The following is an 18,736-nucleotide window of genomic DNA, read 5'->3' as shown; positions in this document are numbered from 1 at the left end:
TCAACTCCAGTTTCTCTGCACCTGTGATCAAATCCAACAATTCACAGCAATTTGAAAACTTGTCGCTCAGTATATGTATATACAGTTTGTCCTTTTCAAAAACAGAAGCTTGACTACAGGTAAATAACATGGTAAACTTAAATAGAAGGTCCTTAAAAACACATTTTAATATGAAGCTTAAGTTCCATGTAGGTACATAACAAAGTGCTGTCTAGGACACGGATGACTGCTCTAAATGGTGCTTGAATGGCAATGGAAGGCATTTTCCAGCAGTATACGAAACTTAAGTTAAAAAAAAGGAAAAATAAAAGAAACTTAATTACGGGGCACAATACGAATCTGCCAGCAATATCATGACAAGCAGTTGTTACTTTGACATAACTCCGGTTTAAGCCTGGAGTGAAAAAATGTATCTATATACCTATATCTGTATGATAGAGACTGGTTAAAGTGAATCCTTTTGTATTTGTTCTACTTGTGATTTATTGTGGAAGGAGAAGAAAAAGAAAGAAATGATGTAGACATAATTTATCTGCATTATCTCTCTTCCACATAGTGAAAAGACAAGCCAACAAACATTACGTCAGTGCATACTTCTGAGGCACCACTGCAGCAAGAACCTGGGGGTCATGTACCACTAATGACTTCAGTTCAAGGAGCCTGCTGCCAAATTTTCCCTTCACCTCAATAAAGGGTAACTCCAAAGTGTTTAATATTTGGCATGTCTATTTGTTCCTGACAATGAAAAGATTCCCCACTCATACAATAAGGAGGCATCATGCCAGACAATATATAAATGATGTCTTAAGGAAAACCGCACTCAATACTGTTGGCCAAACCATAGGTTTATCAGAACAATCGTAGACTTAACTTTAATATCGGTTACTACAGTCATGGTTACAAGATGCAGCAAGTGAAAAGTCTGTTACGAGACTTGTTCAAGCTTGAAACAGAACCCTACATGCTAAGAAATTCCTCCTCCACAATCTGAATATTTCATTAATGCTCTTCGTAGCACCAGCAACTCCACTGCAGATAATTCTGCTAAACAATTTTCCCTCTTCCCAAAGCACTAAACCAGCTTTTTGCTGTAACTTTTGCTGCAGCACCTTGCTTCTCCAGTGTCACTCACAACTCAGAGTGATGCTGCCACTCATGCAAAATATCATAGGGTGTGGTTCCTTTCACACAAGCTCCACTATATTTAACTATTTTAATTAATATTTTAACAGATTTAAAGGGAAGAGTCACACTAGTATGAGAGCTCAGTATTACGGTGATTAGTTTTTCTTCCACATGATTACCTGTTCTAGCTGTTTCTGTACCATACTTTGCTGCTCAGTTACATGTTTAAGCTGTTCTGCATCTTCTTCTGGGAACTCACGGCCAGCCTTCTTGGCTGTACGCTGCTTTGCTGAGAGTGCTTTTTTTGATTTTCTGTGTGCTCCAATTTGTTCCTCAAGGTACTTCTGTTGCATTTGAAGAAGTTGTTGTGTTTCTTGTAGCCATTCCTCATACTGCTTTCTTTGTGAATCATCTAGAGACAGGGGAAATAAAGAATGATATGATCTCATCCCATAGAATCTAGCTTTTAAAGATGAAATTTAGTAAGTTCTCTTCTTATTTTGTGAACCTGCTGATCAAGTTCAGCCAAATTTAACTGAGGGGTTGAGGTCTCAGAGATACTAAGTTCTTAGAGTGATATGAGAAAAGAGAGATCCAAACTATTGCCTTGAGAGAAAGCAGTTTTAACTTAGTCCCTTAATTTTGAGAGATGCCTGCCAACTGTCTAGTCAGTAAGTGTGCGCTTGCTAGCCAGACAGCACACTCAGCTTTGAAACCAGCTACAGAATCCACTGGTACCCTGCTATGCTACAAAACAGGCAACGCTGAAGTACCCTAGTGAAGGAAAGAAATTAAGAGATTAGAGATCCAAATTTACAGGAGACAGAGCCTAATTAATTCTGGTGCATAGAACAGTTGTGTACATTTACATCTATTTTTTGTTACATCTTCTAAGAACAAATCAAACTAAACTTATAAACATCCACCAGGCATTCATGAAATGAAAGACAGATAGTATCTGCGATTGGAAATGTATGTCAAGACCTATCTCCTGTTACAAAAATCAAGTCCCACTCCATCATCCTATTCAACTTCAAGCCTGTAAGGAGTGCAAGGTAATCTGAACACTACTAAACTGGGATTGCTAATTAAGAAGGCAAATTAAGACAGAAGTACAACTTATTTAACCTGCACTGCAGAACTTAACAAAAAACCCAAGAACAACAATATCATAAGGCCACAACACTTCCAATAACAAACATGCAAGATAGTGGAGAAAGGCATTCTCTCCAACCACATAAATGTAAACTGACGAAATGCTTTCAGCTGAAACCAACTCGAAACCACTCTCTATCACAAAAACTGAAATAGCAGGAGTCCAAAAGCAGAAKTATAAATTCATACTCAGAAGTGTAACAAAGCACTCATTTCTAATCATAGACAGTGTTTAAAGCTTCTTCTCATTTGAGAGACATCTTAAAAATCCTTAGGAATAGAATAAATTCTGAAGGGGGAAGGACTTGATTCATTTTTTAGAAATGGCTGAAAATTTGGACTACATGAGATATTTCTGAATAACTTTTTTTAGAATTATGAATTAAAATACAAACTACAAGTCAAAGTCACTGCAAGAAAATGAACTGAAAAAACAAGCTCTTTACAACTTGTCTTCTGCATACACGTAACTTTCGATCCTCACCAGAGGGCATTCAGCAGCCAGGGCCTTTTCCCTCCCACAAATAAATGCATTCAAACACAGCCTATAACTCTGACATCACTCTTTTCACAAATGAGAGATGCTGATTTGCTCTGAGGCTCATGACTGAGAAATCTATGGTTTTCAGATATTTTTCCTGGAGTCAAAGCAATCATGTCCAGGAACACTCTTAGCTGTGCTAAGCCCAGAAAGAAGCAACAAGGCTTGATGACAAGATCACTTGTCTCATGATAACACTGTGGCAACAAACCGGATAACCAAGAATCGGGTATAGAATTTCCCTTATAAAGAAAGCTTATCTCATATAAAGAATAAAGGCATGGGTATGTCAGTGTGATTTCAGCACAACCATATCTTCCTTGTGCTCCAGTCCCTACCTATATTAATTGTTGCTGCTGCAGAGATGGTCACTGAATCTAACGGCTCTACTAAATCAATTCACAGAGCTATCTACAGTCTCGTGGGGCATCGATTCTTCCACTGATAAATTCTGTGAAACTAATCATAAAACCTGAAGTGACAACTGAATGGAAATGATGGAGAATAACTGCAGACAGGAGAACCTGGAAGTGCAAATGAAAGTACTGAAATATTAACTAGTTCCAGATAACTGCCACTGAAATGAAAAACAGGTTTTCTGACATTCTCAGAACCATCTCCAACTCTCCCCCCACCAGAGCCAGACCACTGTTGAGTGTCATTTAAAATCTTACTGGAAATTAATACAGAAAACATTCCTAAAATTTCTCATTGCCGTTTAATACTGCTACTCCAGTTTYGTAAAAAGTAAAAGTGTTTACTTCTGTTTCTATTAATAAATATTAAGTAAAGCTTTTGCAGTGACAGCAGCGCTTTTTTTTAATGTGGTCTTTCCCTCCCAACATATCCTTAGTATTAATTTTTGCTAACAATTCTTATTTTAGACACTAAGTTCTACAAATAGCCTTATGCAAGTAGAAGTAAGGAATGCAAACTACTGGTGATATAAGTAACTGTTTCATCAACTGTGGTTCCCACCCAGTCTTGCTTAACTAAGACCTGAAAGGCTTTTATTCATATTTTTTAAATTGACAATGATGCTACACAAAATCTTTCGTTTCTTAAATGAAAGATAGCCTATCAATGTAGACTGCTACTCTCACTGAGCTAAGAATACTACAGTATAACAAAAGGCTAGATTTTTCAGCCAGCAGTCTGTCAAGTAATAAATAGAATTCTATTTTGACACAAATCCAAATGATGATCCAAATAATTCTTTATTACTCTTTGTGACTAATATCAGAAAACTCAGCTTTGCTTTGTTCCCCTCTTTCCCTACGGTATTTCTTTGAGGACACTTTTTTAGACAAATTGTTAATATCATTTACTATGTGTCCTTTTATGAATTGGTATCATAATGATGAAATGGTGGTATTTTAGAAGGACAAATGAGTCAAACTAAGAAAATATTTTTGGAAAGAAATATCCATATATTGGCATTTTATTAAAAACAACAACAACAACAAAAAAGAAACTCTAGAACGAAATATCAACATACAATAAATTATTCAATCTGTACTTACTGACAAAACCAGGACCAAAATTTGGAGGATTAGGCCTAGAAATCTGAGGAGTCAAATTTCCATCCTAGAAATTTCAGAAAAATACACAGACAAGGAAATTAAATCATGATTCAATTAAAAAAAAATCAAACCAGCCTTTATTAGGCACTTTTAGACACCTTATTAGGCACTTTTGCTATGTATCTCATATCAAGTTGTATTACCTGTGTGATTGCTTGCTGCATATGATTTTGGCCTTCACTGGTCTGAGCCCCTGGCACTGACTGCCCCATAAAGGGAAACCTATTGATACACAAACAGAAGATGAAATTGTAATTTTAAAATTGGTGGGTATTTTAGAAGAGAGACTATGGTTTGTATTAAACTGAAGTTATACAAAACATCTAAATGCTTTACAGATATTTGCTTGAACATCTACACCAAACTTCTCCAAGGTGTGGAAAATAGTATTTCTCATTTGATCCTACAACACTTTGCTCTAAATTTAAACTATTGCATTCGATTCTYTTCATAGAGATGAACTAAACATGACATATTATGGTAATATTAGTAAACATGGTATTTTACTAGTAGTGAAGACGCATGGGAGCAATCTAAATAAAAATGACATAAGAAACATCTATATTTATATTTTACATATAACAYGTATTGTAATGATAAAAATTAAAACATGGAATGATAAAAAAAGAGATTTAATGTGTTAGGTATGATGGCAACACAGTCACTACAGTAGGGTAGACGTATTTTGGGTTTCAAAAACAGTTTAAACAAGCCCCTGTAATCACTTTCAGACAATGTAACTTCACAAAGCAAAACCAGACAATTCAGAAGATCTTAGTCTATGGTAAGAGTGTAGAAGAATGCAAACTTCTGTACATAATAGTGATGGAGCACGGATTAAATTTTTTTTTCTTTCTATCTGAAATAGAAAGATAAACCAGAGAACATAAACTATCTAACTAGCATCTGAGCAGTTAGAATCTTCTGCTTGTGCAGGTCACCCCGATCAGGTTGCAGTAATATAACACATCACTATATATTTTACATATATACATATATAAAATATTACTACTATACTAGTAGTACAAAAGATGAGTATACATTTGTGTAATATACTGTATAATAAAATATAATAAATGGGTTAGAGTGCAAAATCTTCTTATAAAGATCAAGTTGGCCTTCCAAACATCTTTGGTAAGCCACGTACTATCAGATAGCACTGAAGTATGTGTTGAGAAAAGGAAAAAAAGTGTGCTGTTTTAAGATCTAGAGAAAAAGAAAAGCTACAGACCATATCAGGCCTATATATTCCCTACGTCTGACAAGGACTGTCATAGTGAAGTCTAGACAATTCATAGTTAGCTACTTTTGTCCACAGAATTGATTTATAGAGATGATGAAAATTCTGTTACTCGGGCTAAATATAAACTATACACAGCATTGAACACTATCCTGCAAAATAAAGATGGAAGTGTTACATGCTCCTCAATAGTTTTTGAACACAATGTACAGCAGATGTGTCATTACATAATCAGCAAATAGGAAAACAAGAGAGAAATCAAGAGTGAAGCCATGCTTGTTGAGTAGACCAATGACATTATGATCAGAACATAGATCTAGTGAGTTTTAATCCTTTCTACTGCTTTTATTGTCATACTCACTTTATTCTTAGGATACAGTAAAACAGTACTAGCATGGACTTCATGATAAACAGATCCTTCCTTACCTTGAAGTTTTTCATTTATATTGCACAGTTCCCTCTAGTGCTATTGTTCCTTCTACATTTTGTAGACCTAAAAAACACTATCAAGCATTTACTTACCTGTTCATAACCATTGGTGGCATCCCCATGTTACTCTGTGCCATTACTTTATTGATCCCCTTAAGAGCTACCATTTTTGCTTTCATTATAGGATCAGTAATCGCATCAAAATCTATAAAAGAAAAACAGTAAGTCATTTACATAGCTGACCATCACATGACTGTAACTACAACTGACTTGTTCAGACCTAGTTTATGCAGAAATCATCAGTAAGACAATGTAGCCGCATAATTATTTCAAATCTGCTTTTCCTCTCCACTTCAAAATTACTGGTTAATATGTAGGCTCATGCATCCTCTAAGAAATACTTCAGCAGCAACTACCTTGAATACAAGATCAATAATGCCATTTACAACACACAGAAAGCCTCCTGTCCTCGGCCAAGACACACACAGGAAAAGCAGACCCATTTGAGAGGGGCTCTAAATCATACCTAGTCTATGACTCAATAGATTAAGAATCTAGAAGAAGACTTGTTTCTGTGAGTTCAGTTGGCAATATTGATACAATAACACCAACATACCCTAACGAAACCTGTTAAGTTGCTCTGTAATTATTCGCCGTACTACCACCAGAAAGGCCCACACCACTTGGAGCATCTGGAAAGGATAAGCACCGTAATCTGTGCCTCTGTCCTGCTTTCTGTCCATTCAGTTGCCCCCACACACAGCGGAACAAACACGACTGATGTTCCTCTTCAAGGAGAATGTTCCAGCCACACTGTGAATACGAGCTGCCACTTTGGTGTATGCTAGATTTGTCTTACGGACAGACTTGATAGCCAATTTTCATATTTTATTAATAACAATTGAATGACAGCACAATGATGTTGTCTATCTTAATTCCCCATCTGCTATGTTATATTAAACAGAAAAGGACCATTTATCTTAAGTGCTTTTAGTATGTGCAGAATTTTTTGTGATGCTTTTGTGCCTTGCCTAGATTTCATGTGAGTTAATAATACAGMTTTCAATTATTCCTTTCCTTGAGCCACTTTGAACACTGCAAAACAACGTAATAAAACAATCCTAAATTGAAAATTAACAGGTCAAATATCAAGGCCAGCTATCGCACTTCATCATTTTATTGCTTGCAAAAGCTGTATTTTCAGCCATTCCGTTTCACAAATGAGAAACTGAAGCATTAAGAGAGTACATGAAAGGGATGATGCCAAATTCAGTAGTAACATGGTGTTATCCTGATCACAGTGAGGTCAACAGGAACTTTGACACAGAGTTCACAGCTTCACCTACATGCTCAATTCCCAGACTTCCATTATACCTATTAGCCAGGCTGCTTTTTGTTAGACCAACTTCAGAGTCCAAATACCTGTATGTTTCTTTTGGTGCTACATACTATTTAGCTGTTTATTTTTTAACAAATCCTTTAACAAACAGGTCATCTACATACCAATATTGGGGAAAAATGGCTCCGAACGTTGGCGAATCATGGCTTGCATCTGTCGCTGCTGCTGCTGCTCCTGCCTTTCTTGATCCAAAAGATCCTGTAGTAGAAGCGGCTGCTCCTCCAGCAGAAGTGGTCTCTCTCGATTTTGTTGCTGAGCTAATGGTTGAGGGAGCATTATCTGTTGGGGGCCAGATAAGCTACTGGGACCAGGACGGTTTGTTACAGTCACAGTTTGATTAGAGGTTTGTCCTGGCCCAAAGTTATGATTAGCTGACTGACCCTGCATAAAACCYGGATTTGGTGACCCTTGAGAAAAATTATGGTTTATTCGTGGAACCATGGTCAAATTTGTATTTAAAGTGTTTTCCAAGATCTGTCCACCAGGTGTCATTAGTGTTTGTGGAATACCTGATGAATGGTTCATTTGTGTTGCTGGCAAAGACTGAGCTGGAGATCCTAGCGTCCTTGCTTCAGAGTTATCTGAGCTTTCATTAGCTAGCAAACTTGAGAGGACTGGTGTGGACCCAGAAATATTGCAGGAACTTGCTACTCCTTGAACAGGCAGTGGAGCAGATCCTTGAGCATCTGAACTAGGCACAGTTGTTTCTTGAACAGGAACAACAGGAGTTTTGTCAGGGAATTCTGGGTTTGCTGGCTGCATGGAAGCCTTTTCTCCATCCTTTATCTCCATTTCAGCAGCCTGTTGAGTACTTGTAGATTCATTACTTCCATYGCCTTTTTCATTTTCATTCTTCTTCTCCTCATGAGTGTTTGGAGAAAGTACTTCTGTTTTAATTTCACTTTCTGTAGCAGATTTCTTCTGTGGGGACAGAGTCTCAGAAGGGGCAACAATTCTATCACCTTGTTCCTTCTGTTTTGGTTCTTCTGTCTTGCTCTGGATATCTAACTTGTCATCAATGGGGACACCAAGATCTAATTCTTCATTAAACATTCCTTTCTTATCCCCCAGATCAAGTTCTGGGTCTGTATATGCAATTATATCAAATTCTCCAGATCTTAAAAGGTCATCAAGGTGAGGATCATTCGTTTCCAAATTGTCCAAGGTATCTAATTCATCTCCTTTTCCATCCTCTGTGTCTAGGTTCAAATTTTCCAGATCCTCATCATCTAAATCCTTGACCTCAACACCATCAAGGTCTTTCACATCTAAATCTTTTACAGTAGGATCATCAGGATCAAGCTTTTCTTCTAGACTATCAGCTGGCTGGCCGGAAACCTGTAAATTCGCAGATTCTTCACTTGGTGCCGATGTGGGCAAAGACGGCCCTGGAAAAGCATCAGCAACTGGTGGATGACTTAGAGAACTTATTACAAGTGCAGGTGGGTTGTCAGAACTGATTTGATCTTGCTGGGACTGTGGCATATGCTCCAAACTTGTAGACACCCGCAACTGGCTAGATATACCCTGAGAACTATGTCTCAGTGGTTCTGCCTGCCTTGGGCCTGGAAACTCCTGCCTGGGTATAAAACTTGCATGTCTTTGATGTGGTGCTGCATCCATAACATTTGTAGCCGAAGGATTAAAAGGAAGCCTTGGCCTGCCATCAGGAGCTCTGTGACGTAACTCAATAAATGCCTGACCCAATATATTGTGCTGTTGAACCTGAATTCCCTGTGGAGGAAAATGTTGAGGGATCCCAGATGAGTTATTTATTTGTGGATTGTTTGCTGGTCTTGGCATATCAACAGAAAGAGATCTTCTCAGCTGCGGTGGAACTCCAGGGCGTTGCATTGGCTGCTGAGGACTGAGGAAACGTTCTTGACCTGATGGTGGACCATGGCCACCTCCTGGAAACCCAAATCTAAAATAAAGTATTAAAGACTAAATTATCTTTTTCCTTAGGACTGCCTAACCTGGTATATTTACTAAATTACTATTCACCAAAATGCTTTATATAATGCATTCAATACAATATTTAAATATTTTGAATAAAAATGCTTATATTTAAAGAAGCTTTATGACTGAAATAAATAATTGCTTTATGTTTAACAAACAGCTTGCTTTCAATTCCAATAAAATAGATAGAAAACTGTGAAGTAAGAACTATCTTAATAAACCACAACTTCAATTAAGTAAGTCTAAAATAATGTTACATGTATTTAGAAATTACTGAAAAAATCCAAAGTATTGAAAAGAACAATTCTCAAGATTAAAAAACATATCACTATTGGTATTCATTTTACACCACACATTCATTCTAAAAATGACACAGACAGAAGTCACAGTTTGATCAGTCTTTATAAATGAGAACAAAAATACGTCATTTATTCAATATGAAGGCATCAAAGCCAGTCAGACTTTTCATTTTTTTTTTAAATAAGTGTCCAAAAACAATAGGTGACAAGATCTTTCATCTCATCTGTACTTCCCTAAGTATTGCAGTTCCTCTGTTTTTATTTTTGAATAATTTCCAGTAAAAAGCACAACAAAGTCAGTGTAAAACACACATTCTACTTTTACAGAAGCTCACTGCACATCACTGCTTCAGTAAGATTACTGGCTAGTGTAAACCACACAGGTGATTTTTCATTCAAAATCTCATTAACCAACAGATCCAGTAAGTTTAGAGCTACCACTGCAATACCCCATTTTAAGGCATCAAAGAGCTTACCTAAGACCATGAGGTCTCATCCCCATGGCATTCATATCGCGTGGAAACTGAGGTCTATTGAATTGCCCATCAACAGGAAATGGTCCACGTTGATCTTTAGGAAATACTGTGAACCTTGGCCCACCTGGAGGGACAACAGAAGACCTAATATTCCCAGGATATGGAGGAGGAGGGCGGTTAAAAATCTGATTTAAATTGTCTTGCTGCCAATGCTGAAGAGGAGCTCCATGGGGAGCTCCAGAAGCTGCTGGATCCTGTAAAGCCTTTTCCTGACGGACCGCATTCTTCTTCTGCTGCTGCTGCTGCAGAATAATTTCACGTAATTTCTGGCGCTGTAAAAAAAAAAAAAAAAAAATCATTGTGCTTGACACTGATATATTTTCATGTGTTGCACTCCACTAGGTTAAGCCTTTTGGAGGAAAGAAATTCTTCTCCACTCACTATAGAAAAACATTATAAACCACCACAATCACAAGTCAAAAGATCACATGGTGCAAGATATCGATAACATAACTTTTCACCTCCAGACCACTTGTCAAAAGTGTATGAGGTGGACCTATTTTACTAAATRACTTACAAGCAATGCTCTTTCAATTCTTCTATTCCAATAATAAGGGCCCTTTTATCATATGAAATGGTACACTCTGAGGGAGAAAGGTGACTGGAGGTCCACTGAAGAAAACTCAGCTAAAGGTTTAAACTGCAGTTGCAAAATGTACTCTGACTCTGTATGATTAATACTATGGATGTTTGTGCTAAATCCACTTCTCATGGCTTTTATGAGGCAAAAGACTGAGCAACTTTCCCAAATACAATGTAATTCTACCTCTCGGCAAGAGCTTTTTGCCAAATATTCACTGACAAAAGCCTGGAGCGAATGTCCCTCCAGAACATCAACAATCAACGATAGGATTCACTTCAACATGATAATCACCTAAACAGTCAGATGCCTCATCTAAGATTGCTGTCTATTCTCTTTCTTTCAATTGGTAAACAAGTCACTGACTGGCTACCATTGACAATCAGCTCTATATCTCATTTATTATAGGATAGAATTAGCTATTCTTTCAAGGTGTTTCTCTTTTTCACATTGCAGATGAAAGAACTATAGTAGACCAAGTAGCTACATTTTCAATGGCTTCAGCAATGGCTCTCACTTCCATTTTGGATCCCCAATATTACTGACTTTTTATATTCTGAATATTCTGGCTCTATCCTGGAGGACCAAATGAACATACTGAGCGAAGGGAGATAACTCTCAGCTATGTTTAATGCCAAGTAACTTCAAATATATAAGACGACTCCAGGTAATTCTTCTGCTTTTAAAATTTTAAGATCATCAGTATTAAACAGTATACTCACCTGTCTTAATTTCTCAGTATCTGCTTGAGACATATTCATGGTATTCTGTGTATCTGTTACTCCTGTAGTGGGTGCTGGGCCAGGAACTTGTGAAACTTTGGGAAATTGCTGTGCTTGAGAACTCATTGGAGAATTTGCAGATGCACTGAAGTTGCCCTCAGATCCAGGCCGTGGCTGCTCAGCAGTGTCGTGGGCTAGTTGACTAGTTCCAAAAGATTCTGGCTGAGGTCTTGGAGTCAGTGGTGGCTGATCATAAGGGTCACGTGCTGCAGSAGCTGGACCATGGCTAAATGAATCTGTTATTGCAGGTGCTGCTGGTCTAGGACTTTGAGAACATGGGTCTGATGGCCTGACAAAAGTGCCTTGCAATCTGTTCTGCGGTGTCTGCAGGAAAGGATCTCTATTTGGCATTAGTCCTGGCCTTGTCATTGCAGGTCTATTAAAACTCTCTGGAACTCCTGGCCTTGGAGTTGCTGGTTGATGAGAATAAGGATCATTCAGAACTGGCCGCGGTGTTCCAGGAGGTTGGGCATATGGATCAGAATGTCTCTGATTTGCTGAGGACTGAGCGAATAAATCTGCTGGCTGAGCAGGTCTTGGTGTTGGTGGCTGCTGCATATATGGATCAACTGTGGTGGGTCGAGGAGTTCCTGGAGGTTGGGCATAAGGATCAGCAACTGGCCGAGGAGTACCTGGAGGTTGGGAGTAAGGGTCCTGAGAAGCTGGCCTTGAAATGGGCCCAGATTGAGGGAAAGAATCACTCTGTTGCCGCATTATCCTAGGTGGATGGGCAAAAGTAGTCTCTTTTATCGCAGGATGGGGAGTAAGGGGAGGCTGGTTATATGGATCACTAGGCTGATTATGAGAAAAGTTATCCACTGGCCTTGGTGTCAAAGCAGGCCTCTCATATGGATCAACAGCAACACGTCTTGGTGTAGCTGGCATTGATCCATAAGGATCTTGTGGGGACTGAGGTGGGCGCATAGGAGTTTTAAAGGGTCCAGGGCTACCATCAACAGGGGTAGGAGTCAATGGTGGACGTGCATATGCATCAGCAGAAGTTACCCTCTGTCTCTGAAATGTATCAGTTCTAGGAGCTGGTTTAGTAAATGGATCACTGCTTCCAGCTGGTAAAGAACCTTTCCCTGACTGTTCCATAACTATGGGTGATCTTGAGACTCCCAATGGTTTGGAGAACTGATCTGATGCCATGACAGGTCTGGGTGTGTCTGGTGGCTTTGCATAGGGATCACTGCTACCTGGAGATGAAGAACATGAATCTCTGACTGGTGAAGGCCTGCTTCCTGATGGTTCAGTTACCTGAATGGGCCTAGATACAGATGACTGTGGTGCACAAGTGTCTAATGGTGCAATGGTGTTTCTTCTAACAAAGTTTTGGTTAATAGGTGCTGGTCTAGGTGTTCCCACCATTTTAGCATATGGATCCATTGGAGAAGGAGGYCTTGTGTTTGTGGAACCTGGAGAAAACATCTGCTGTGAAGATGTCTGAGGAGTCTGAGACTGAGACAGTGAATCATGCACTGGGATTCGGGTTGGAGTAGGGGGTGGGGCTTGTGGTTTTAGGAATACATCATCTGAGGATGCTGAAGTAGGTGTAGCAGGTAGCTGCTGTTTTGTAAATAGATCTTTATGGAATGTCTGTTGTGCGGGAGACATACTTCCATTGCCTGTCTGAGGTGTTAAAGGGCTCTGTATCCCACTGCTGGGTGTGTCTGAGCCAGACTGGTTCAGAAGCTGTTGTGAACCAAACTGTTGCTGCTGCTGCTGCTGCTGCTGCTGCTGTTGCTGCTGCTCATTTTTCACTTGCTCAAGTTTCTGTGTGGCTTCTATTTTGGCTTGCTGCTTACTTTTTTGACGCATTTGCTGTTTCAAAATTATGAGGAAAAAGGTTACATTTTTAAATCTAGGGTATATAGTCTTTCTGATGACTAAAAATGAATTAATAGTTAAAACTTTAGGACACATTGAAGACCAACTAAGAATAATTCCAGATCTTAAATGCAACAGGATCAGAGTGCATGCCTATCTGTAAAGTTAAATTAACTTGGCATACACACTTTGACTGCCTGGGAAGAAGCATTTCCCTGGTTGCCTGAAGAGCAGGACTGCTTTCTAACCTTATACTCTGAAGAAGAAAGTACTGACAGATGCAGCACTGATGTAATGGGCTCTGAGATCCCTACACATACCAATCTAATTAAAAGCAATGGAGTCTGCAGGGCAAAGTTACTGCAATATACGGTATATAAACTACTGCAACAGCTGGTCATACAGAGAAAGAATAACGCATTTCTGTAATAGGTAGGTGTTCAGAATCAGAACTGTAAAACAGAGTTTTCTAACATTTGCAAACAGCTTCTCTTCCAATAGCATCTATATTTCTCCTATGCAGGACACATGAATTTACACTCTTCTACAAAGAAAGACTAAAACTGATTTTATTACAACAGGAAAAGATTCCAACAATGCAATAAAAAGCAGCAATAGAAATAATGAAATATCCTAAACACAACACACCTGTCTGAATTTCCACTCCTGCTCATGTTCCGATTCCCTCTGTTTTAATGGATCTTTAAAGAGGTCAGAGTCGATACGAGAGCTAGGATCAATGCTATCCTGTTGCTGTTGCCTTTTCATGGAGTCGTTCGACATCTGTACTTTATTGATGCGCAAAGCAGCTCTATTATCTCTGGCCTTTTGCTGGGAAAAGATAAAAACATGTAGTTTGGCTTGTTTTCTTTTGGTAAGTGTAAGCACTGCATCTATTATTTCTACAAAATCTACAACCAAATTACTCGTGTAGCCTGATTTAATCATACAAATGCTGATGAAAAACAAGTTATTGCCATTCTGCAGGGAACTCTAAACTGAAAAGACTTCATTTCTGTAGAAATGTTGTGTTTAAACTAGAGTACACAGAAAAATCTGAGTTATGAACAGTGGTATTAACAGCCTCCGTTCAGCTACTGTACTGTGCCAAGAAAGCGTGTATCCACCAGTTTACCTTTCAAATCATATATTGGTGCAGTCTGAAATCAGAAGACAAGAAGATAGCTGATGATGTTTGGATCAATAAAGGCCACTAATGTGGAGAACTTCAGTGACAAGAAAAATACAGTCTACTCTATTAAACAGCCTCTATAGATCTCAGTCTGTGTTAAGTTAGCAGTACAAGCATAGAATATGGGCTTACGGATCAAGAAAAAACGGACCCAACAATAGCAATTCCTCTTCAATGAGGCATTTAAAAGCAATACTGACACTTTAAAACATCTAACGGAAGCTTCAAAGAGTCTCTTTTGCTACCAATCTGGAATGTGTTTCCTTTTCTGAATCAAACCCTCACATCTGCTTTTTCACAATTTCATTTGCAGCTCTCAAATGAGGGTTGCCTAACACAAAAGGTTTAACCTCCCCCTCCTCCCCATAAAACAAACAAACAGAAACAGTGACATCCATGACAGCAGCAGTGTCACAGCAGTTATACTAAGAAAATTTAAAAACCTACAGTAAAAGCGTAAGAAACCTCCTCTGAATTTCATTTCTAATGTAGCCTTTACTTATTCTCGCAGAATGTAAGCTTCTCAAGACAGGTACTGCAGCAATTTCTTGTGCGCAAAATGCTAGGCACACTTGCAACAGCCGAATGGTAAGAGTATATGGAAGGCAACTTCTGTGAGGACACAGCTGCTCCTAACTACGCATATACTTCTGAGAACACGCATGTGCCCTCCAACCCTCCCAAAGATGAAGGAAATAATTTTTGCAGCTACTTGGATATCCATCAGGAGAATAAGAATACTATTTGTTAAGAGCAGTGAAAGAGACAATTCAGTAACAGAAATAATTGTTAAGTAATAAATGCCTAAGTAAAAATCTATGCATTTAAGTGGACAGTATCTTGTAAATAATACAGAGAAGAAATCCTCAACTAAATATGGTGCTAAAGTTACAGGCTTGAGTAATCAGTAGAATAATGAGGTTGTCTCAAAGAAAACAATAGGAAGGATTGTTTCAAGTGTGAAGGGGTTCAGAAAAATCAGGAACTCTGTGGTTTGAGTCTCCTCCTCCCATACTGAATTTGGGGAACTAGTTTACCTTCCTAAAGCTGTCATAAAAGTAATGAGAGTTTTTAATTTACACAGTAGATTATGTTGGTATTTTTAAGCTCTCAGTTATCAACATAGGAGTCAAATTTCTTCGCTGATGAGACCAGATTAGAAAAATCTAGGGGGAAGAAAAGGAGACTGAAGATAAAAACATAGAAATCCACAGAAATCTACAAACTGAGAAGGAAAATTATCATCCAATTGCTGTTGTGAAGAAACGGAGGAAAAGTAAGTCCCAGGAGAGAATAACAGGAAATTAAAGAAAAGTCCATTTGCCAATAATGGCTGTGCAGTTCAAAAAGAACAAAATCAATAATGATTCTGAGATCTGCATGTGGACAATCTTTAACAAGAAGAGTTTCAACAGAGCAGAAGGGTCAAAAGTTGGACCAGAGAAGTTCTACAGAATGTAATCACTGGCCAAGGTTGGGACAGCTATGACAAATATTTGTGCTCCATTGACTTGGATGTGAAGAAGGAGAATGCTTTAGAGGAAAAACTGGGAGTCGCTCATGCTTCCCACAACATGGAAGCTGTCAAAATATGTTCGCACTGCAAAAGCAGAGAAAGAAGAGAGTAAGTACTTAAGGGAATCAGCAAAGTAAGTCCACAGGTGTAAAGGAAAGTGTGTAAAGTAGGATGTGGGTACTGAAGCCTCTGGAATGGTTAGTTCAACAAGTGAAAAACTTCAGTATCCTTAATGAGGAAAAGAGAATGATGGGAGGGGCACATGAAGAAGGTGGTCACATCATGTTTTGTTACTATCCTTTGGAAGTAGTTGGTTAGACTCCGTGCAGAAAGACAGAGCAAATAAGACTTGAAACATGAATCAAATGTAGCAAAGAAGTGGAAACTGTAAGTATTCTCATCTGAGCTGAGGTCTTTAGATTGCCTAACAACATTACTATAGTCTATTTCAGGGCTGAAAAGCAGAGAAAATAGGTAAAAGTATTTGAAGTTAAATTACAAAGGCATTCTTATAGTGAACTTTCAGTAACTCTAGAACCTAATCTATCCTAAAAATCCAACAAAAATCCTACAGATGAAATGTATTTTGTCTGAAGGCATGCAAATGCAAGTGGTAGTGGTTCTTACCACATATGGAGCCCTTTCCTGTGAGCTTGCTTTTCTCCACAGTTTAGCAATCTGCTTCACTCTTGTAGCCCAGTCTGCAACCAAAAAAGTGTTAATATACAAGATTTCGATAAGTCTATTTTATATGAATTCTTTCAAACAAAGATGTATAACTTGATACAGAACATTTGAATCCATTCAGTAAATCACTCACTCACCTGGAAATTCTTCCTTTAGATTAGGGAAGTTGATATTTGTGTAGAGAACAGGCGCTACAGTTGCCGTTTCACCCAATGCTTCTTCTTTTTCCCACTTAAGAGTGCTTCTTTGAGCATTGGACATTGTATCACCTTCACCTTCCAAAGGCGGAGCTGATGGTGCCCATGAACTGTTTGGATCACTTACCATTGGACTGAATGCTGGATTCTTATCCCTGACAAATCAGAGAAGAGTACTGTTTTATAGATAGATTTCTCTCAATAAAGAAAAAGAATTAGCAAAGTAATTATTTTGCTTGCTATTTCAGTAGTCAACAGGCTGTAAGAACACAGAAATTTTTGTATTGGCTGTCAAGAACTAAATATTTAAAATATCAACAATACCACAATATTAATAACAACCACTCCCAAGTGATAAATGCTAAACAATAGATATATTTTTGATTCCTTGGTTTGACTTACCTAGTATCAGTATATGGCTGCTGTGTTATGGGAGAGAAAGTGCCTAGTCCACCTCCAGGAGTCAAAGCTGTGTGAGGGAGATGGGGGTTAGGACCAATCAGACCATTCATTAGTGGTACTCTTGAAAATGCATTCTCTCCTAAAAAGAAGAAGTTCAAATTATTGTTTTAAAGGGTGAGTGCTTTTTGAGATTTAGATAGAAATGTGAAGGCAGTGAAGAAGAGATGTCTCATCTAATGATAAAATAACTGCTTTAAAATTTTATAATACTAACCTTAAATTTTTGGATAAGATTTACTTTGCTTCCCTACAGATTTAGGAGATTCTTTTCTACTGCATCACATCCCTGCAAACATTTTTTCCTTGTCTGGCAAATAAGTTGCTTTTTAAATAGATTCTCAAAAATTTCCCACTAGCCCATTCTATGGTACCACACTTTATATTGAGGTTTATTTTTAAAGACTATTGGTCTGTCATATTTATTATATCCAGATCCAGTGCTACAGAAAGAAAAGAAAAATCTATGCTGCCAAGCAACAAGCATGGAGATGGTTGCTTTCAGTCCTTGTAGAATTATCATTAACCACCTGAATTAAAAACTTCCTCTTCTGAGACAGCAATGCACCAAAGTAAGCGTCATTATCTACTAACTCCATAATGCGTAACCAATGAAATAGATAAATCTAGTCAAATGAGCATCAGCAGTGTAATTAAATGTCCAGCCTAGTAATATTAGGGCAGAAAATTTTATTTGATTAAAATATTAGGAAAATGTGACACAGGCAGATCTACTCCAGCAGATGGTCTTTGCAGATGTTCCTATAAAGAATTAACACTGACCTTTGAATCTCTGTCACTTAAGTAAGATTATAATTTTGCTCATGTACTTCCCTAAAACCATATAAGTAGGTCGGGAATTTGATGTATTTATAGGAAAACATAATTTTCTCATGTATTCTCTCATGCTGTTTTCCAACCTATAGGTTACATTCACTAGGTAGAAGGTTCTGTCTGCATGAAAATAACTTAATTATAATTTAATAGAATATGCTTCATTATAACTGGTAAATAGATGGCACATGGTAACTGTGAAAGCCTGGCAAAGAAACAGGCTGGAGAGTTAGGCCCTTGATTTGTGCTTTGGAATCGCATGTCTTCATGAGAACAGAGAGTGTTCGTTTTATTTTAATTGCTGAAACCTGGTACAAGCTTCCCCATTACTGAAGTGCTTATCTCCTAGAAACACGTGGATCATTACACCATAACTGAACCAAATTACAAACC

At 38.1% G+C, this 18,736-nt stretch overlaps 1 protein-coding gene across 12 annotated transcripts in view; it reads right to left on the bottom strand.

The window, feature by feature from the left end:
* KMT2C (lysine methyltransferase 2C) overlaps positions 1-18,736 on the bottom strand; it is a 202,542-nt gene that overhangs the window by 21,378 nt on the left and 162,428 nt on the right. For 11 of the 12 annotated variants that reach the window (XM_085316432.1, XM_085316438.1, XM_085316434.1 and 8 more), the window contains 11 exons: positions 17,453-17,591; positions 16,991-17,205; positions 16,794-16,867; positions 14,107-14,289; positions 11,569-13,452; positions 10,207-10,538; positions 7,577-9,396; positions 6,167-6,278; positions 4,548-4,626; positions 4,345-4,408; positions 1,305-1,537 (listed from right to left, as the gene is read on the bottom strand). In XM_085316432.1, the coding sequence (XP_085172558.1) occupies positions 1,305-1,537; positions 4,345-4,408; positions 4,548-4,626; positions 6,167-6,278; positions 7,577-9,396; positions 10,207-10,538; positions 11,569-13,452; positions 14,107-14,289; positions 16,794-16,867; positions 16,991-17,205; positions 17,453-17,591 (5,135 nt within the window). The remainder of the gene's footprint in view (positions 1-1,304; positions 1,538-4,344; positions 4,409-4,547; positions 4,627-6,166; positions 6,279-7,576; positions 9,397-10,206; positions 10,539-11,568; positions 13,453-14,106; positions 14,290-16,793; positions 16,868-16,990; positions 17,206-17,452; positions 17,592-18,736) is intronic. The other variant, XM_085316441.1, reaches the window with a different exon arrangement.

This window comes from Rhea americana, unplaced genomic scaffold, assembly GCF_003343005.1.
Source record: "Rhea americana isolate MKP2758 unplaced genomic scaffold, rheAme1 scaffold_47, whole genome shotgun sequence".
Lineage (NCBI taxonomy): Eukaryota > Metazoa > Chordata > Aves > Rheiformes > Rheidae > Rhea > Rhea americana.
This window is presented reverse-complemented; position numbering and strand designations above follow the sequence as displayed.